At 43.0% G+C, this 18,711-nt stretch overlaps 1 protein-coding gene across 3 annotated transcripts in view; it reads left to right on the top strand.

Annotated features, from left to right (window-relative positions):
• The first annotated feature begins 447 nt into the window (after positions 1-447).
• MTMR2 (myotubularin related protein 2) overlaps positions 448-18,711 on the top strand; it is a 61,510-nt gene continuing 43,246 nt past the window's right edge. Inside the window, exon 1 of one of the 3 annotated variants that reach the window (XM_030269632.4) lies at positions 448-652. In XM_030269632.4, coding sequence (XP_030125492.1) covers positions 573-652 — 80 coding nt within the window. In that variant the 5' untranslated portion in view covers positions 448-572. Of the gene's footprint in view, positions 653-13,736; positions 13,886-18,711 lie in introns of those variants that run through there. The other 2 variants (XM_072927285.1, XM_072927278.1) reach the window with 2 other exon arrangements.

Raw genomic sequence — 18,711 nt, 5'->3', positions numbered from 1 at the left:
AACGCCACAGAGGATCCGTGCCAGCGCCCGGCAGCCGCGACCGGTGTGACTGTGACCCGCCACCTTCCACAGCCCCCTGCACCCACCCGAGGGACAGACTCAGTGAGGATTCTCGAGCAGACAGGGGCAATGACAAATGTGAGGAGCACAACTGTTCTAACTGTGGGTGCACAACCCAGCTGGAAAGCCTAACGCAGCTGAGCTGACTTCAGGAGGGATGCTTGAGAGAGGCCACTTCTTTGCTCTCAGGAACGACCACCGTGCTCTGGGGATGGAACCCGGCAGCAGCCACCTTCCCTCGGTTCTCAGGAGGACAGCAAAGGGGGATCGCGGCGCACTCTGCACCCTCGAGGCCAGCCCCGCGCCCACCCCCGGGCCGGCCCGGCGGGCAGCAGCGGCCCGGCTCCCGCAGCCCGGCTCCCGCAGCCCGCGGCGGCGGCGCGGCCCCTCGGCCCCGCCCCGGCCCGCCCCCCGCGCGGCACGCCGGGCCAGCATGGCCGCTTCCCGCCCCGCCGGGCGCCGGCCGCGGCGCTGAGGGACGCGGGACAGCGCCCGCCGCGGGGCCGCCCGGCATGGAGGGGAGCTCCAGCTGCGAGAGCCTGGGCGCCGGGCGGGCGGCGGCGCGGCCGCCCAGCGGCGATTCCCTGTCCAGGTACCGCCCGCCGCAGAGCCATCGCCCCCGCCCTGGGGCTCGGCGGCCGGGGACCACCGCGGGGCGTGGGGGCAGAGGGAGCGAGCGGGGAGGGGCCGCCAGGGAAAAGGAACCGAAGGGATGGAGCTGGTGCTGCTTGGTCCCTCCGTGGGCAGCAGGCTCCTGCGTTTCCCCGGGATCGGGTCTCTCCTGCTGGGGTGTACCTGCGCTGGGGGTGGCCGTGGGGTGACGGAGCAGGAAGGCAGGCGTGGGCTCTGCTTGGCTGCGGCACAGCCGCTCTCTTTCAGGGCTTGAAGCAGAGCAGGAGATGCTGCCTCCACCAGGCTCTCGGCAAATCCCTGCACAGGCAGAGCGGTGCCCCTGCCCTTGGTACCTGGCTTTGGGAGAAGGGCAGCACAGGTGAGCGGTGCTGGAAGGGCGGCGCGGCACCCGCCTGGGAGCTGCCTTTCAGCACGCTGCCGTGCCCGCGCCAGGCCTTGCCCTCTTCGGGAGCAAATTTCCTGTGGCATATTGAGCCTCTGGTTTTGCCATCATGGTTTTTTCTGAGAGCCTGACTTTGCGGTCTGAATGGCTTGTAATGCCATGTGGGTAATGTTCAAGGTTCTTAAATCAAAGAAGCCAAAAGGAGACTTTTGCATTCTTCCCACTGTCCGTGAGCTACCAGTGAAATTTGAATTTAGTGACTGAAAGCACATCTTGCTTGGGCCTTGTGTTTGATGGAGAAGGTTGCAGTAGGGTAGCAAGGGTAGGCACTGAGAGGCTGATAGGGCTGGTGGTGTGGGAAGCCCTGGTGTTGTGGTAGACCCCGGGAGCAGGATATCCTGATGCCTGCTGAAGGTTGTTCAGTCCTGTTCTGGCTGCTCTTGCTCTTGCCCAATTTGTAGGATCACTGGATAACTCAGGCTGAAGAAATCTCTGCATCCCCAGGTCGAGCTGTGGCTCATACCAGAGACAGCTTTAAGATCAGATCAGGCTGCTTCTGGTTTTTACCCAGTTTGGTCTTGAAAACCTACAAAGATGGAGTGCACACAGACTCTCGGGATAGCCCATCAGCATCTCCTGTGTATCTTCCACAGGCACTGGGGCTGCCTTTTTGTTCCCCCTAAAGCTGTCTCTCCACACAGGCAGGATGCTCCAGCCCCACTATCCCAGTGGTGCTTCCCTGTACTCGCCCTAGTTCCCTAGCGGCTTCCCTGCACTGTGGGGCTGGTACCTGGATGAAATATTTCAGAAATGCTCGGCTGAAAGCTGAGTAGAGAGGAATCCTTCCCTGGATCTCCTGGCTCTGCCTCTCTTCTTAGAGCCCAAGGTGCTATGGCCACTTTGTTGCCAGCATCTCAAAACTCCCATCCTTGGCTATTACCCAGCTGCTCCTCAGACAGGCATCATCCAGTTTGCACTCAGGTTTCTTCATTCTTGAGTCCTTTGTGACTCCTGGCCCTCATTTCACCCTTCATCAAATTCTACTTGCTCTCTGTACTGGTTTCCTTGTGCAGTTCTACTAGTGCTATGCCAGAACCTGCAGGCTTCTTTCCCCCTTACCTAACTGACCCAGTATGTTCTTCTTTTTATGTCTACATCAGCTCAGGCAACTTGGACCCATCTGGAGGTCATTCACTGTAAGAGGCCTATGGACACTAAAGAGAGCTTAACTCAGAAGAGCCAGTGGCTACAAGGAAGCTCCTGTTGAGCCTCTCGGCAGCGTGCCCTGCACAAATGGAACCGTGGGGAAATTGAGATGATAAATCTGTTGCTGTTGAGCATGCACAAGGCTGTGTCCTCCAAGCCCTGGAAAGGCCCAGACTCTTAACAGATTCCTTGGGATGTAAAAAAAAAGCTTATTCAAAAGCTTTCAGCATATCAAGTCTCTGCTTGAACATCTAGAGACCATAGAAGAAAGCTAGCCAGTTGGGAAGATTTAATGTACTCCAAACAAAATATAGATACTTGAAATAGATTAATGTTTTAAATCTGTAATTATTAATAAAAATACCCCCATCTTGAGTTGGTGTTGGCTGTGAAATGTTTTAGTTGAGATGGTTCAAGTTTTGCGCAGAATTACAAGAATGTAAAGCCAGAGTCTTGTAATGAGAGATGCCTGGTGACCTTCAGAATGTTTATTATAAGCGTCCCTTGCCAATCCAGTGATACATATGCACAAATAAATAATTTTCTATGAATTGGACAGTAGATTGATTATCATCAGGTTTTTTTTTTTTTCATTAAAGCTGTATTGCAGTTTGATTTTATACATCAGAATAATTCTCTGAAGCTAAATGGACTATTTGTATGCACTGAAATATACTATTTTTAATCTCTGTGATTGTGATCTAACAGCAAGACCAGCTTCAAATTGTAACCTGTGACACATTTTCACCAAATGATTTTGTTTAAAAAGAAGAAGTTAGCTTTGGGGATGATGTGAGGGACACAATGAATCATGAGGATGCTGTCATCAGTTTTGATAACTCATTTTATTTAAAAGGAACAAAAATGAAAAAATGACTCAAAGGTCACTCATCACCATTACCTAGCCATGTGAAACCTTACTGAGTTGTAACTACTGAATTGTTTTATGCAAAATTTAGAAGACTTGGAAAGGTGCTGATATGAAATACATACAGCAGTGCATTCTTTAGATTGTCTTAGCTCCTGATTGGAAGTATTATTATTTCTAGAGGTACTTAAGATCTAGCTCCTCAAGGAGACATGCTTGATAGAGTTTACTTACACATAAGGCTGCTTACATTTGAATAAGTGTCTTGAAGAGCATTATAGGTTTGTCTTTTAATAAAGCAGGTGAGATATGGCAGTAAGGGCATTTGAGACTGAAAGTTGCTTTGATATTTTAGTAGACCCTAGTAAAGCATGATACTTGTGGTCCTTGGGGAAGATGTAGGAATAATTAAACAAATGTTGCCTACTTTCTGTCCCAACTAGAAAAATATTTGAAAAACTCCTAATGAGACTTACAGTGTAGTTGTTTGTCCAGGGTGAAAAATTGCCAGCTCTCTGTGAAAATACCGAGTTAGTTTCAGATGAGCAGGTCACAGCTAATTAACTCAGCTGCCCTCATAGTTGTGCTGAAACAGCTGTTCTGCTTTTCAAGTCTCAGCTGTCTCACCCAGTGCTGGCTTTGTGTGGCACAGCACCGGGTTCTGCAGCTCTCTGTGGTTTCCAAAGGTCAGCACTTAGGATGGACATTCCCCTTCCATCCTGTTCTCATGGAAGACACATGACCATGAGCCAGTTACTCATAAAGAGCTGTGGTGGCATTTGACTAGCAGCTTGCAAGAAGTCCTTGTGTGTCTGCAGTGTCTGTCCAGGAACAACCCGTGAGGCAGAATAAGGAGTGAGGTAAAACACTGATTCAAATGTTTGATGAGCTGCAGTATGGTTATGTCCAGAAGAGTGAGCTTTTCTCAATGTAATGAACTGCTTTTGTATCTCTAGAATGGCCTGAGGATCCTAGGTGAGTGAATGATAAACACAGTTCAGCTGTGCTGGTTATTCAGACTTTTTCCAAGATCATTCTTAAAATGAATTTGTGGGTGGGTTTGTTGTACTGTTGTTTTTGCATATTTGAGTTTGCATATGGACCCTCTGACTTCTGGAATTCAAAGGAACAGCCAACAAAATTCTACCATAATCTTTTCTTTTTGTGAAAGGGAAGCCACACAGAGTTGTGTATGACTTCAGCAGAACACATGAATTTACAGAAAAAGATGGTGGCAAATTTCATATATTTACTTTCCATTAGAAGTGATTAGGCATTTTGTTTGTGCAGTCTATGTGGTTGTTCTGTAATTTCTGAGTGAGCATACATCTCTCTGTATTCCTCAGAAAAAGTACATCACTATTCAGTGTAAGCAATGGTCCAGTAAGATATCTAAGAGGCTTTCTGTTAGGTCTGCTGAAGATAAATTTGTATAGCCTGTACAAAAGTGTGGAGGTGATTGTACTGTAAAAAAGCTGCTATAGGAGATGTCAGTGAAATTTCAACATCAGTATAAAATTGGAGAAAGATAAGGCAGTGGGTAATGTTTCCCACCAGCATGACTGTAGCAATGCTTGATGTTATGGCTTTCTTGGTTGCTTGTTATCACCTTTGTTCTGGTGTTTATCATCCACAGAGGTTTGCAGACACAGTGGATCCTATGCACTGCACTTTTACTGAAGCATATGAGAGCAATCATGCTCCTTGTCTTTATGTTTGCAGGGATAAGTCTGAAAACATAAACTCGGTGTAAATCAGTGCAGGAAGGTCTGTTGAACCTGTAACTCCATGAGGTATGAACTCCCCCCTTGTCTCAAATAGGGCTCTGTCAATACCTGGTCTGATTTAAGGCTGTGTTGAAGGAATTCTTTCCTCATGGGTGAGAGTGATGCTGGAAGGAGTTGGGTCTGTGAGCTGTTGGCTGAGGAGGGCTTTAGCTGTAGCACCACATTGCTACCAGATGTATGAGCTTTGCTGATTGAGTTGTTTTGTGATGAGTCATTGAAGTTAGAGTTTGAAAGGGAAGATTTTTGCCAGTTCTGGTGTTCGGTGAAATGCGAGTAGCTGTCATTTTCCTCATGGGCTTTGAGAGCATTTCTTGCATTTGATTTCTTGTGAGTGCAAAGCAAGACTGCTCAAGAGTTGTTACCGTTAGAGATAAGTACATTGCTAGCTGAGTGTTGATAATGAACTGGGTTTGCATCTCAGGAACTTGACACTAAGCCTACAACCAGTTAGTGACTCCAGATGGGCTAATTATCATTGATTTTAATAAATGAGTGATAATTTCAAACACTTACTTGCAACTGAAGTCCATTCTGAGGCAGGGGTGTTTTTTTCTGGTGTACTGTGTATTGTGAAGATGAATAGCAGTTCTGCCTGCATATAGATTTGCAAAATGAGGAGAATCTTTTTAATAGTCTCAGGGTTTGGGACAGAAAATAATTAAAATAACATTTAGTTAAAAAGACTTTAGAGCTTTTAATTTATAGCAATGAAGAGAAACCACTACCTCTAAAGAATTCACATTATTTTTACTAGCCATCTTTGCCATGCACATTTCTGCTTCTGCATTCAGCAGAAACTATTTCTACTGGTCTCAGAGTGTGAGAACTTCAGCTTAAAAGTTTTTCTGTGTCAGGCATCTGCACGTCTCTTGGTCCTAGTTCTGACCACTGAATAAAATGCTTTTTATTGATGACAAAAATATTTGGGTTTAAGTATATTTTCCATTTGAGAATATAAAATATGATTGACACTCACCTGTTCATTGTGTTGTAATTAAGGTTAAACTGGTGTTTAAAAGCCTTGCAGGAATTTACAGTATTGTAGTTCTAGCTGCTTTTCAGATGGTGATGCTTTCTGTGTTGAGGAAATGGAGACCAGCTATTTGATTGTGCCTAAGCCAGGACTAGTCTATTTTTAATAATGTCTGGTGGGTAATTTTACTAAGATCTTGGAAGTGCAGTTGAGTACTGAGGCTCCTTGCTAGGAGATTGGGCACAGCGTGAGAAAGTCTAAGGGTGAGATGAGAAACTGCAGGAGAGGCATGAGGCAAGATCGGACAACTGGCGAGGAGTGAAGCTAGGCTCAGAACATGACTCTCTTGGGTCCCATCAAGCACTGCCTTCTCTGAAGAGAGATGGTGATGCTATGTTGATTAGCAGTCTGTTAGCTAGACAGCTCTGAGTTGTACATGTAGTTCCTTAACTACAGGCTATTTACAGCATGGCTCCAATCACAGACCCTGAATTTTAAGATTGTGGATGACCTGACAGTGTCAAATTACACAATTCTTATCTGTTGCATGATTGTGCTCCTGATAGGTTAACATCAGTCTTAAACATACTTTGTTACCTATTTCTGATGTTTTACCATCTCCCTTCCTTTGCTAATTCTTTTACACCTCATGTGTACAGGCAAGAACTGCATTTGGAAAGGTCATAATACCTCTTTAATGGCTCAGCAGATTGTCCACATCTTCTTTTTCATTAATCTTTTCCTGATTACCTGCTTTACTGTTACTGGTTCTTCAGTTCTGAGAGTATAAGCAGTGTAAAAAGAGACCCGATCCACACATCAAAGGGCTTTTGTTGACTCGGGAGCTGGACTTGATCCTTGTGGGTCCATTCTAGTTCAGGATATTCTGTGTTACCAGAAAGCTTAGTCAAGGAAAACAAACAGCGGGCCTCCATAAGAAATGAAGGAAAACAGTCCAGAGGTCACCTTGATATATGGGTGTTATGTACAATTGTAGTTGCAATACAGCACATGAAAAAGCACATTTATTTGTCCATGGGAAGCCCATTCCACCATGAGGGAAGAGTGTGACAGGAAGGGAATGAAGTGCTTGGTTTGTAGAGAGGTCTGGGATAACCCAGGGAAGTGAGAATACAGGAGAGACACTGTTACAGTAATTACCCCATCTTCATTTTTAACTGAAATAACATCTTGCTTTTTTTATTGCCCCAATACTGGGAGTTAATTGAAGAAAAAAATCAGTGAAAGACAACCACAAAAAAATCAGTGAAACTTTTCAAGTATTTGCTTTTCCCTTTTCTACCATCTGTAGTTACTTTTGCCAGAGAATGTTCTCACTCAGTAATTTTCCAGTGACTTCAAGTAACTCTTTTTTTTTGTTTCTTTCTTGCTTCTCCGCTATGTTAATTCTTTACCATTTCTTTCTAAACCCTGATATGTTTGATGAAGAGAAAGTGTTAGCAGTTTATGAGTCTATAACCCCTTCAACGTGATTTTCTAGTAATTTTGTTAGCTCCTTACAAATGCTCCCACTTTACAGATCTGGCTCCTGTAGTCTTCTGGCCATAGCTCCAGAATCATTAGTGCTGGGTCACCCAATGATTCAAATTTGGTCTGGGTCAGGTATGGATGCGTGATCATATTTCTGCTGAACTATTTGGAAAACCAGGAGTTTATGGGTTTTTTTTTTTTCTTTCTTCTGAGAAGACTGGCAACACCTGTTTAGAATAAAACAATATTTTTATCTGGATTTATTTACTGTGATATGAAGACTGCATGTCCAGACAAAATGTTCCGCTCAAAACCTTGTTCACAGCCAAAAAGGCAGCATGTTTTTATGTAGCAAAGAATTTCTTCTTAGCATAACTGAATTTTTGGAAGTCTAATAATGATTAATCCAGATGCAATTATTACACAAAAATAATGAATAATAATGCAGTAAAAATTGTTGTGCCTTTAGTTCTTGGTTTCTATCCCTCTTCCTGGTGTTACATTCACCCCTCTTCTAATCCAGTGGGTTCCAAGATTGCTGATTTTATCTTGGTAGCAAATTGTCAGCATCTGGAATCCTTTCCTGAGAGAGGTATGATGTTCATTATGTTGCTCTCCCTCCCTCCCTCTCCCTCCCTCCCTATTTCTCCCTCCCTCCCTATTTCTCCCTCTTTAAATGACCTGAGGTCATTTTAGTATGTTTGGTAAAACAACTTTACACCTGTCTCTTTTCTTCATTGGTCTGCAGTTCCACATTGCATCTGAATTTTGCTATATATAGTTGCTTTTATGGGTATTAGATACCATTTCTTTGTTCTCTTTGTAATCTCTGAAGCCAGTTTTGTCCAGCTCCAGGTCTGCATTTCTTTGGTTGACCATTGGTGATTAGTTTATGGCCATGGTCTCAGATGCCAAGCCTGTTGCCCTGTTTTTCTCATCCTGTGCCTCTACTCTTCCATGCCACATCCTGTGTCTCCGCTCCCCCAGTCCTCTGCTGTGGTACCAGGCTGTTACATTTCTCTCTACAAAGTTTCTGCGTTAGTGGTAAATATTTTATATAGAATAGCTGCTTTTTACTGCTGCCTGTGCAAGACTCTGGTTGTACCACACACAAACAAAAATAAAATAGAAGGGATATACATACCTGACCAGTTACAGAAATTGTAGTCACACCTAGACCAGTTAATCCAAAGCTACAAGCAGGCTAAGAAAAGGCAAAGCAAAAGTGACATGTTCAAGGCCTTGAAAATGCACTACAGAGCTTATGGCCTATGAAGAACAATGGCAGTACTGGATGACAGGGCTAGAGGTTAACCCAACTATTTTTTCTGTACAAAATATAACTGCTGGAGTGAATATACCTTTGATCATTGCTTGATGTTCTGTGATTGAAGTGTTTGTTGCATTTTTACCCTGGTACAAAATGAACTGGTATATGAAGTACTGAGCTGAACCACAGCCTCATTCATACCTTTTGCCTTTAGTGAAAATAAAGTATTTCTGCTGTTTTTATTGCTGTTTTAATAAATCCTATTGTTGACTTCAGTTGATATCACTGCTCAGTGGTCTACTCAAAAAGATTGCACACATTGGTAGTAGGATTGCCTTAAATCTGCTCACGAAAGGGCTGGAGGCTGGGAATCAGTTTGTTTCTTTTGTGAGACTGCAGCACCTCTCTGCCTGCTGTGGAGAGCAGATGCTGAAGGTAAGGGCAGGTCACTGGGACCCATAGTACCAGAGATGAACTGCTGAAGGATGACTGTTAAAATCAGTTGGTTTAACCAGAAGATGGATGCCTTTAACAAATCAAAATTGATCAGCATCTCACTTGTAAGTAGAACCTTTCCAACAAGAAATGAAAAATGTGGGATCTTCTGCTCATATTTTACCCAAGTTGACTTTTGGAGTGACTGTTCTTGAAAATTCGGACTGTGTCTTCCAGTCTTAGAATTGATATCTCACTCCTACACTGCAAATGAACCCCCACACCTTATGAAGGAATGCTTCCCAAGTCTTTTTACTCAAAGGTGAGTATGCCAACAGAGTAGTCATTAAACACTGGGGTGTGAGAAGGAGGATCTGGGGGGACTATTGTGGATGTGTTCAGGGTATGTACAGCAGAGCAGTCTTGGGCCTTCGGTATTCCCACCTGTTTGGGTACAGCTTCTGCTGATCACTGCTGAGTCCACCACAGAAAGACAGAGTTCACCTTTTTTGTTAAAACATACTCTGATTCTAGGTTACACATTCTGATTCCACTTTCTGTTTCCACATTTCATACAGGGAAATACAGGCATCCTGCATGAGATTTTTCTCATCTAATTGGATCAGTACAGAGTTCTGGTAGTCTCTGGGTTGGTGGTTTTTCTTTTTGTGTTTGTTTTGTGTTGTTTGTTTTTTTTGTTTTTTTTTTTGGTAGACAATGAGAAAGAATCAATTTTGTAGAAAATGAGTCATCTCAGTTTCTCCACAGTGACTCTAAGTAGAGCCCACAGTGAGTAATTCAGATGTGACCACCTACACAGAACTCCCTCCCCATCATTGTGGTAAGGGCAAAGAGAGCATTGAATTTGGGTTGTTCTCAACTCCAAAAAAAGGAAGGAGCTATTTCTTAACTCACAGCATACCTCTTTTTTACATGTTAACTAAATATATTTGTAACTGAGAAGAGAGCAGAGATTTGAAGTCTGGTTTCCTGAGCCCCATTTCTCCATGTATGTGTATATATTTGTCTAGTTTGTCCACTGATAATTTTTCTGACATTTGGACAGTTTTAGCCACGTCTTACAGAGGAGTGAAAATAGTAACTTGTGAGAAGTTTTGCATTTAAGCAAAAATGGATATAGAAAGGGAGGGCACAGCAGTTCTTTCTTTACAGAAAAAGTCTGATTTTCAACACGAGCGAATACTTAGATGAGAAGGATATCGTGAATATGTGCAGATTGTTTTGGACAAGGCATCTCTCAAGTTGGAGAAATACATTATATTCTGTTATTTTTACATTTCTGTCTTCCCCTTTGCTTTCTCTGGTGTCTGCAAAAAGCTGTGTTCAGTTAAATACACAGAAATTAGAAACTACTCTGCCACAAGACACTGATCTTTGGGAAACCAGGGTAGGATCTGGTTCAGATTGCTATATCTCCATGGGAAGTAGGTATCTAAAACCTCTACCCTCAGAAGAATCAATGCACTCCATAAGTAATTTAGTAGCGCAAAGAAAAGGATCCACTCTGGGAAGGCTGAATAGTTGTCTAAATTCCACTGCCTCGGTTTCCCTTGTCTAAGTAGAAGCAAACACACCTGTGTTATCCACCAGACAGAGGCAAACCATTTTAGCCTCATTGATCCTACTAGTTTTTGAGTTACTTGGTTTTTCACATACACTGATTTCTGCTTGAAGAAACAGAAGTGACAGGAGAAGGTGGCTGTGGGTGATCTTAGTTTAGCCCTCATTTCAGATGAATGAGAACTGATGTACAGAAAATCCTCAGATGAGCTTACATAGCTTGTATTCCTCACTTCACTGCAAGGCAGAAGAATGTGAAAGACCTTTGTTTTCAACATGTACCCTGGAACTTCTTCCTCATGTTGAGATGGAACTTGTGTTTTAGTTTATGGCCATTGCTCCTCATCCTGTCACTCGGTGCTGCCAGAATGAGTCTGGTATGAGCCATCCCCTCAGCACCCACCTTGGAGATCCTGCTGAGATCCCTTCCCAGTCTTCACTTCTCACACAGGTGCTCTGTGTTTCTGGAAACATCTTGGGTTGGCCTAGGTGGAATTTCTGGAAATGAAGCCCCTAAATGATTGAATACTTTTCTAACTTGAGCCTTGAGATTTTGCTAGGGACTAATTTCATGCAGGGGCTGAACTGTCAACAGAATAAAGGTGTTCCCAGTCTTGTTTTCTGAGTTGAGTGTGACAGAGCACATGGCTGCGTAGTGTCTGTGAAAGCCTAGCAAGGTGTTACAGTTTTGCTAGGTGATACAACACTCTCCACATTGGCTATATTTATGCATCCTTTCCTCCCTCTTTTGATTTTTCCCAGGATGGAACAAGTAATGTCATTGATTAGTAAATCACTGGTATTTTTAATTCCTGTGGGTGTTGGGTTTATTGGGTTGAGGGTGTTGTGTGGTATGTGTTTTAAAGAAAATCAGTAAGTTTAACAATATGTGTTACATTCTAACTAAGGTGTTTCTTAAATAGGGACATAGGAAGTAAGCTAAAGAGCACATGAACTGTGAGAAGTACGCTTATGTTTGCTTAATCTAAACACAACTGATTCTTAGTGTGTAGCTAGAAATTGAGGCACTGCCAGAATACAAATTGTAAAAGAGAAGTTACATCTGTTTTTTTATTGAGTTCTTGTTTCTGTCCTAAGGTAAGTACTCATTAATATAATTCTTGTTTCTCTTTCTTGCCTTTATCAAGTTAATAGATTTTCCTAAAAAATATAAATTAACAAGAAAATGACAGATTTGTTGTTCTGTGTTTCCTTTTTTTTTTTTTGTTTCTCCTTACTCTCCAGTTCTGGACTAATTTTTGTAACTTGACATAGGAATGTCTGAATTTGCATCAAAATCCTGATACATTTTTTACTTGTATGTCTTTCTCTGGCTTGATAAGTTTTAAAGGAAGGGTGTCAATGTTTATAAGGTAGATATAAATATTGATTACCTCAAGAGTGATTTTGAATTATATGTAGGATTTCCATGATGGCTTTTGTCTTTATTCAAAGTACTTGTGGAGACATTAGGTGTTGCCAGCACTCTTTCTCTGGTGGGGTGCAGTGGGAAATCCAAGTTTGCTCTGATGTAGGAGATAGCAGCACCACCCAGGTGTCTTAGTTCTGTGCTACAGGACATCCTGAGCCCTGTAATCAGCATTTTCCACAGGCAGGGCTGGGAGACAGTGGGTCTTCTTGTAGCCCCAGGAGACACCTGAAGTTGGGTTTGTGACTTCCCGTTTTGCCAGAGCAGTCATGCAGCATGGAGATTCCCTTGGCTGAGGCAGCTGCCTGGGCTGTCTGAGGGAGAAAGCTGCAGGTCAGGCCATGTGCTGGTCCATCACAGCCCAGGAGATCTCTTGCCAGACATCTTGTCAATCAGCAGTCTCCCTGATGGCATTCCGTCTGTCCCTGTGCAGCACTGCTTCAGCCATATGAAGCCTGAGGTGCTGCAATGTCTCCACCTCAGCCATATTTTTTTGACCTTGAAATAGTTTTCTCAGCACAGGCAAGATCTTAATTTCTAGTTAAGTCCTGCCCTCTGTAGCATCTGATACTTGAAAACAAAGGTTCTAGCTTCTTCTGAACAATACCAGAGATGCCAAAAAGCACAGCAATAACCCACTGTGTAGGAAGGCACAGACGAGCAGGTGAGAGCGCTGTTCTCGTAGACAACATTGTTTATGTTGGCAGTAAACAGGGTTGTGTTTTGAACCTCTCTTCGTCTTGTAGTCTTGATTTATCTTCAGTGCAAAGGGCTTGTGCTGGTGGTTGGAAACCCCTAAGCTTTGGAGCACAGAGCCAGATGTGTGCACCAGGGCTGCCTCTCCATTGTGTGTTACCTGGGGAACGTGGGGCGCCTGCCTTGCCTGCCACTCCCTGCCCCAACTCCTAATGCTGCAAGCAAAAGTGCTTGTGCTGGGCTGGATTTTGCAATCCAAACATTTCCATTAGGAGCTGGAATCAGACCAAAATACTGCATTATCAGCCTGTTTTCAAAAGGTAGGAACTAACTTTGCACTCCCTGGATATGGGCTGAAATTAAATTGGTAGAACAGAGTCAAAATGTCAGTACCCTGCGGAAGTCTAACAACTACTTGAATTTTTTTTTTTATTCTTTTCTCTTGTAGCTGAGGACCATCCCATACCAGCTGGGAGCTTGTTAGAAACTGAACTTCCCTTTTGTTCCTCTCATGAATACAGATAATTTTGTAGTTATTTTTCTTGTGCTGATCAGAGAATATTGATTCAGGAGTCTCATAGCTCTTGTCCTTCCTGGTTTTTACCCTCTGGGTTGCTGATTCATGAGAGCATGATACTGTGGACTCCTTGCTGTTATTAATTACATGATGCATATTGGTTTGTCTTTGGGCGTTGGTCTTTATTCTTGGAATCTTGCAAATATTTTAAACAATCAGCCTATTGTTTAGCAAGTGCTCTATGCACACTGTAGGCCTTTTGTGATTTCAGTTAAAAAAAAAAAAAGAATGACTAATGGAGCACGAACGGTGCTTGTGACACTGTAGTCCATTGTGTAACTATTGAGAGCAAAATTTGCATTCCTAGAAAAGCTTGTTCACAGTCAAAATATAGGACATTTTCTTTATGGCTCATGGGAAAAGATGTACTGTATATTCAGCTCAGGATGCTACTTGGAAGGATCAACTTTTAAAAAATGTAGTTTTCCTCCTTTGGAACATTGAAGTCAGACTGAGACCCGGCTTTGCTTGGCAACAGAAGTGACTTTTTCATTCAGGCAAGTGGCATGGGCGGGCTATTTTAGGTGTGTCACATACATGCACCATGATTTGTTTGCTGAAATGGCTTCTCTTTTAGATGATGGTAAACTTTGACATTGATGGCCCTTTTAAATAGTGAGAGTACATTATTATATAATATAAATGTATGCTTTCTCTGAATTCCAGAGGCAGCCTGGCAGTCTGTGCTTTTCTTTCCTTCAAAAGCATAATTGTTTATGGCTTTTAGTTCTTCCCCTCTGAGGTTGTCACAGGTCAAGCAGAGGTTGAACTGAGATCTTTAAACAGTTAGAAAAATTGTGAGTTCCAGTCAACTCACCTGAAACTAATAGCTGTCTGTCCTGCATGTGCTTAAAAAGATGGTACTGGGTGCTCAGAGGGGAAAGGCTGCATCTTACCTATGCTATAGGTAGTTTCCTGTGGCATTTGTGTCTAGGTAGAATTAGTCTGTTTAAACTTTTTATTTCACTGTGAAGAATTAAGATCCAGTCACTACTCGCTGGCGATACCACTGCTTTGTCTGTCGTTGAAATCTCTTCGGGAAAGGCATTGCCTTTTATAATGGGCAGATGTGGTGCCAGTCACTGTGGGATTCCTGTTCTGGGAGGGATGATGTTAAAATGCTAAAACTTAATTGACAGTAGCAGAGCCTGTTCATGGAAGAGTGGAAGCCAGCACAGAGTACCCAGCTCCTGCTGCAAGGCCCTGGTTCTGGCAAGATGCCAACTGAGCTTTCAAGTGCTTGCCTGGAGAGGGGTGTATGAGGGACTTCTGAGGACCCTTAGGAATACGTGTGTATACACAGATAAGGACTGTGGGGACCACTTAGCTTAGCACAGATCCACAGAGAGCTGCTGCAAATGAGAGAGTCTGATGTGGGCAACAGCTGGGTGTCCCAGGCCAGTTCAGCCAGTACTAGCTAGGACAGAGTCATATTCATGGAGAACAAGCACTGGTTTGTCTCCCTCTGCTCTGATGTGACCCAGGAGGTTTTTCAATATTATATTTTTCATCTCTTGAAGAAACAGGAGTTTTGGAAGTATTGAGGAGGGAGAGTTGTCAGTCTGAGTTCAGGAAGTGAGCAGGGAGCACTCAATACCTCTGCAGCATTATACTTGTAAGAAAACTGCTCAAGTGCTACAAGTGCTTCTATTCTTTGCCCTGCTGTAAATTCAGATCAATTGGATCTAGCTCTCTTGGCATCTGAAACTTCGAATTAAATTGTATTTGCCACTCGTCATCATTAATTTGCAGTTTTCACCTTGATTAATTTTTAGAAATGTACATAATGAGAAACTTTAAAAAAAACAGGAAGAGAGGAAATGGAAATTTGCCCTCTACAGTGTTTTTCTCATTTATGACTTCTGTATCTGAAACTGTATTGCTCAGTGGTGCATTTTGTCACCTGTTTTCTGTGTCAGTTCAGTGACTATTAAAACAAAACATTCTGTTTGATATAGAAGAAATGGTGTGAGCAGCTCATGCCAATTAGTGTCTGAGTAATTGGCACATCATTGAGAGCAATGAAGCAGCATTGTACTGACAGGGAAAGAATATTCATAAAGAAGGTGCTGGAAAGGTGGCTTTATCATCACTGACTGCTGATTTTGGTTGTGTTATTTATAAGAGTGAGCCAGGTTAGTTTTTAAGACATTAAAAACTACAAAAAATAGGTACAAAATATAGGTGTCCTTAAGCCCTGTGCATGTACTGAAATTCAAAGTGGGCATATTTTCCAGAGATGTTTTTCCCTTCTGTTCCATTAATTTTTTTTGTAGAGTTCTGGGTATTAAATTCATATGCATATTCCCTGGATTTAGGAGGGGGATTTTAGGGATCAGAACTTAATCTTATCTTCTTTCTTCTTATGGTCTCTGGGGTTTTTTTGGTTTATTTTGGTTTAGGTTTTTGTTGTGGTTTTTTGTTTGTTTTTGTTGTTTTTTTTTTTTTTTTTGACAGTATCTTTGAAGCAAGACAAAATGCTCTTTTTAACTTTTCAGTGTGAACAAGTGTCATAGAACCATACAATGGTTTGAGTTGAAAGGGATCTTAGAGATCATCTAGTTACAACCCGCCTGCCATGGGCAGAGACATCTTCCACTAGACCAAGCTGCTCAAAACCCCATCCAGCCTGGCCTTGCACACTTGCAGGAATGCGACATCCACCACTTCTCTGGGCAACCTGTGCCAGTGTCTCACCACCCTCATCATATCCAGTCCCTTTCTGAGCAGGATTTACTTGTGTTTGGGAAGGTGTGCATAATTTATGTTCTTGCTGATCAGAAGTATAGTAGAATGACTATATGTATGCTTTATGGTTTTGCTGAACAGAATAAGGCACACTTCTAAGAGCTTGCTCAGAAATGACCATTCTCAGTAATTACAGGCTGAAATGGTTTCGCCACATCACACCTCATAATCATTTTGTGATTTTGCCAGAAGTTGTTGTTTGGTTTTAAGTGATACATGAAATTGGTTGTTGTGACTTTTTTTCTTGAGTCACATGATCTAAGGGAAGCAGTTGTATGGCGTGATATGATCCTTAGGCCTGATGCTCACACAAAGCTTTTTACAGAGATCTAGTAGGAGTTTTTCTTTCCTGTGGAGTGTGAAGACAGCAAAGTCAAATGTCCTGGCTTTGGAGTATGAAGAATTGTATTGTATTGAGTTGTATTAAGTTCCCAACAACAGGGCTAAGGATACAGATAGAAGAGCTCAGTCCTGCAGAAATGGTGCATTTGTCTGCATCAAGTTAAAGCTTCAGGGCTTCATGGTTTGATTCTTCTTTGTATCTTTGTGCTTATTTTCTTCCTGACTTGGGTTCACTGTCATGCTCGGATCCTCGCAAGGTCAAAGCACCCTCTTCAGAAGCTTGTACTTCTGCTTTCTACTTCCAGGGAAAATTATTGCTTCTCTGTGCTAGGAAAGAAGGAACTTCATATTCAAACTCCTAGTGTAACCGTTGCCAAACCAAATGGCAATTGTGAGTTTTGTTTCTCTTCCTGGGCTTTCTTATACATCACATTTTTTATGTTGTAGGGAGATTGCCTTCTATCATTAATGGTAAATGCCATTTAGTGATACTTTTTGAAGTGGCTTAAGACTTTATCACAGGTTTCACCCGAAATATTTCCCGTGTGCATCACAGATATTTCTGTTTGCAGCTTCTTTCCATCTTTGTTGACACTTAAAGCTCAGCATGTTGGCATACCTTTAATTCTGCTATGGGTGCAGTAATACCTTTCAATTGCCTGAACAGGAACCACTGGAGGGCATCTGTCTGAGTCTGAATTATGTTTCATCTGGCATATTGTGGGATAGTCCTAATAATAACAATGAACACTTTATCAGGAGTTGAATCACTGTGCTCAGTTTCCAGTGTAATACTCTTATTATTTGCATGTATATATTCCATACAGCCAAAGGGTTACTACTGGATGCAGACATTGTATAAGACCATTGTGCCGACAGCTCACATTTGGACTATTTATCATAAAATCTGGCTATAAAGAAAAACGTTTAAATAATAAAAATAATTACCAAGATGAAATCAGTGTTAGTTGTATCCTAGACCTGTTGCCTGCTTCTGCATGGGGGAGGAATGAGGAGAGGAGTAAATAGGGATGGCAGTCACAGGAGTAAGGTGCTGTCCCTGAAGGTGCTTTTGACCTGTTGAAGGTGCTTTTGACCCGTTGAAGGTGTTTTTGACCTGTTAAGCAATACTTAACATGAACATCCATCAACAAGGACAAGGAAGAGCTGTCTAGGCCTGAAGCATGGGGAAGAGAAAAGCTCTGGGAGGTCCTTGGTCATCCCTGGTTCCTCACAGGAGCTCACTTATTTTCTGTAGGCAGACTCAAAGTATTTTGTGAATCTGAATATATGTTGTTTTCCAGAACCTTAATGAGGTTCAGAGCCAATACCATAATTTTGCATGTTTAAGTAGTATTGCAGCTAGCAGGGACTGGCAGAGCTCTAGTGATTTTTAACCCTGGCTGAGATCTGTCCAAACCTACCTCTGTTGTCAGATGTTTGTGAGGTGCCCTCCAGCACAGCACTTAGATGTGGCTATCGTGCCCTGACCATCCCTCAGGTCTGCTCTGTCTTACTGGTGAAATGCAGCTGTTGGGGGTTTTTCCCTGTGAGAACAGAATGTCCTCAGTGGGGTCTTCAGCACATTAAACTGATGCCAGACATACCCGTCAGGCTGCCAAAAGTACTGCACGAGACAGCTTTAACTTCACATTGGCAAAAGCTGGGATAATGTGCAGAAGCCATGACAGAAGCACGAGTAAATGATTTGCCTGAGATGATGCAGAGGGGCTGGTGGGTGCATGGAGGGAGCTCTGGTGTCCTCACTCTCAGTTTGTGTGCCAGTCCCAGGATGCTCTCTGGTTCTCCCTCACCCAAAGGCATATGAAACTCTGTGGTTTGAGGATCTTTACTGTTGTATTGGCAGCAAAGTGCAGCAAAGATTGACTAAACCACTGAAACTAATAAACTTCTCATGTGCATGCAGGAACATCAGATTAATTAGTTTGCTAAGCAGTGGAGCTGGAGTTGTGCAGCTGCCTGACAACGGTAAGAGGAGGGAGCCACAAACCGGCGGCTTATCTGCTGTCTGCTTCTTCCTTCCATCTCAGCTCCTTGGAAATGGCAGATGAGGAGAACAGAGGTGGCGAGCCAAACATATGCAACCTATGCATATTGTGCTGAGCTGCATAATCCAGGGGTATTGTTCGTTGTGTCTGCAGGCGTCGCTTCTCAAAAACTCCCACTACTGTCTCTGGAGGGAGGCTTCACTGGTGGTTTTTGCAGGAGCACA

Source organism: Taeniopygia guttata, chromosome 1 (assembly GCF_048771995.1).
Source record: "Taeniopygia guttata chromosome 1, bTaeGut7.mat, whole genome shotgun sequence".
NCBI classification, from domain to species: domain Eukaryota; kingdom Metazoa; phylum Chordata; class Aves; order Passeriformes; family Estrildidae; genus Taeniopygia; species Taeniopygia guttata.
The sequence above is the reverse complement of the archived record's forward strand: the minus strand, read 5'-3'. Positions and strand labels throughout refer to the sequence as shown.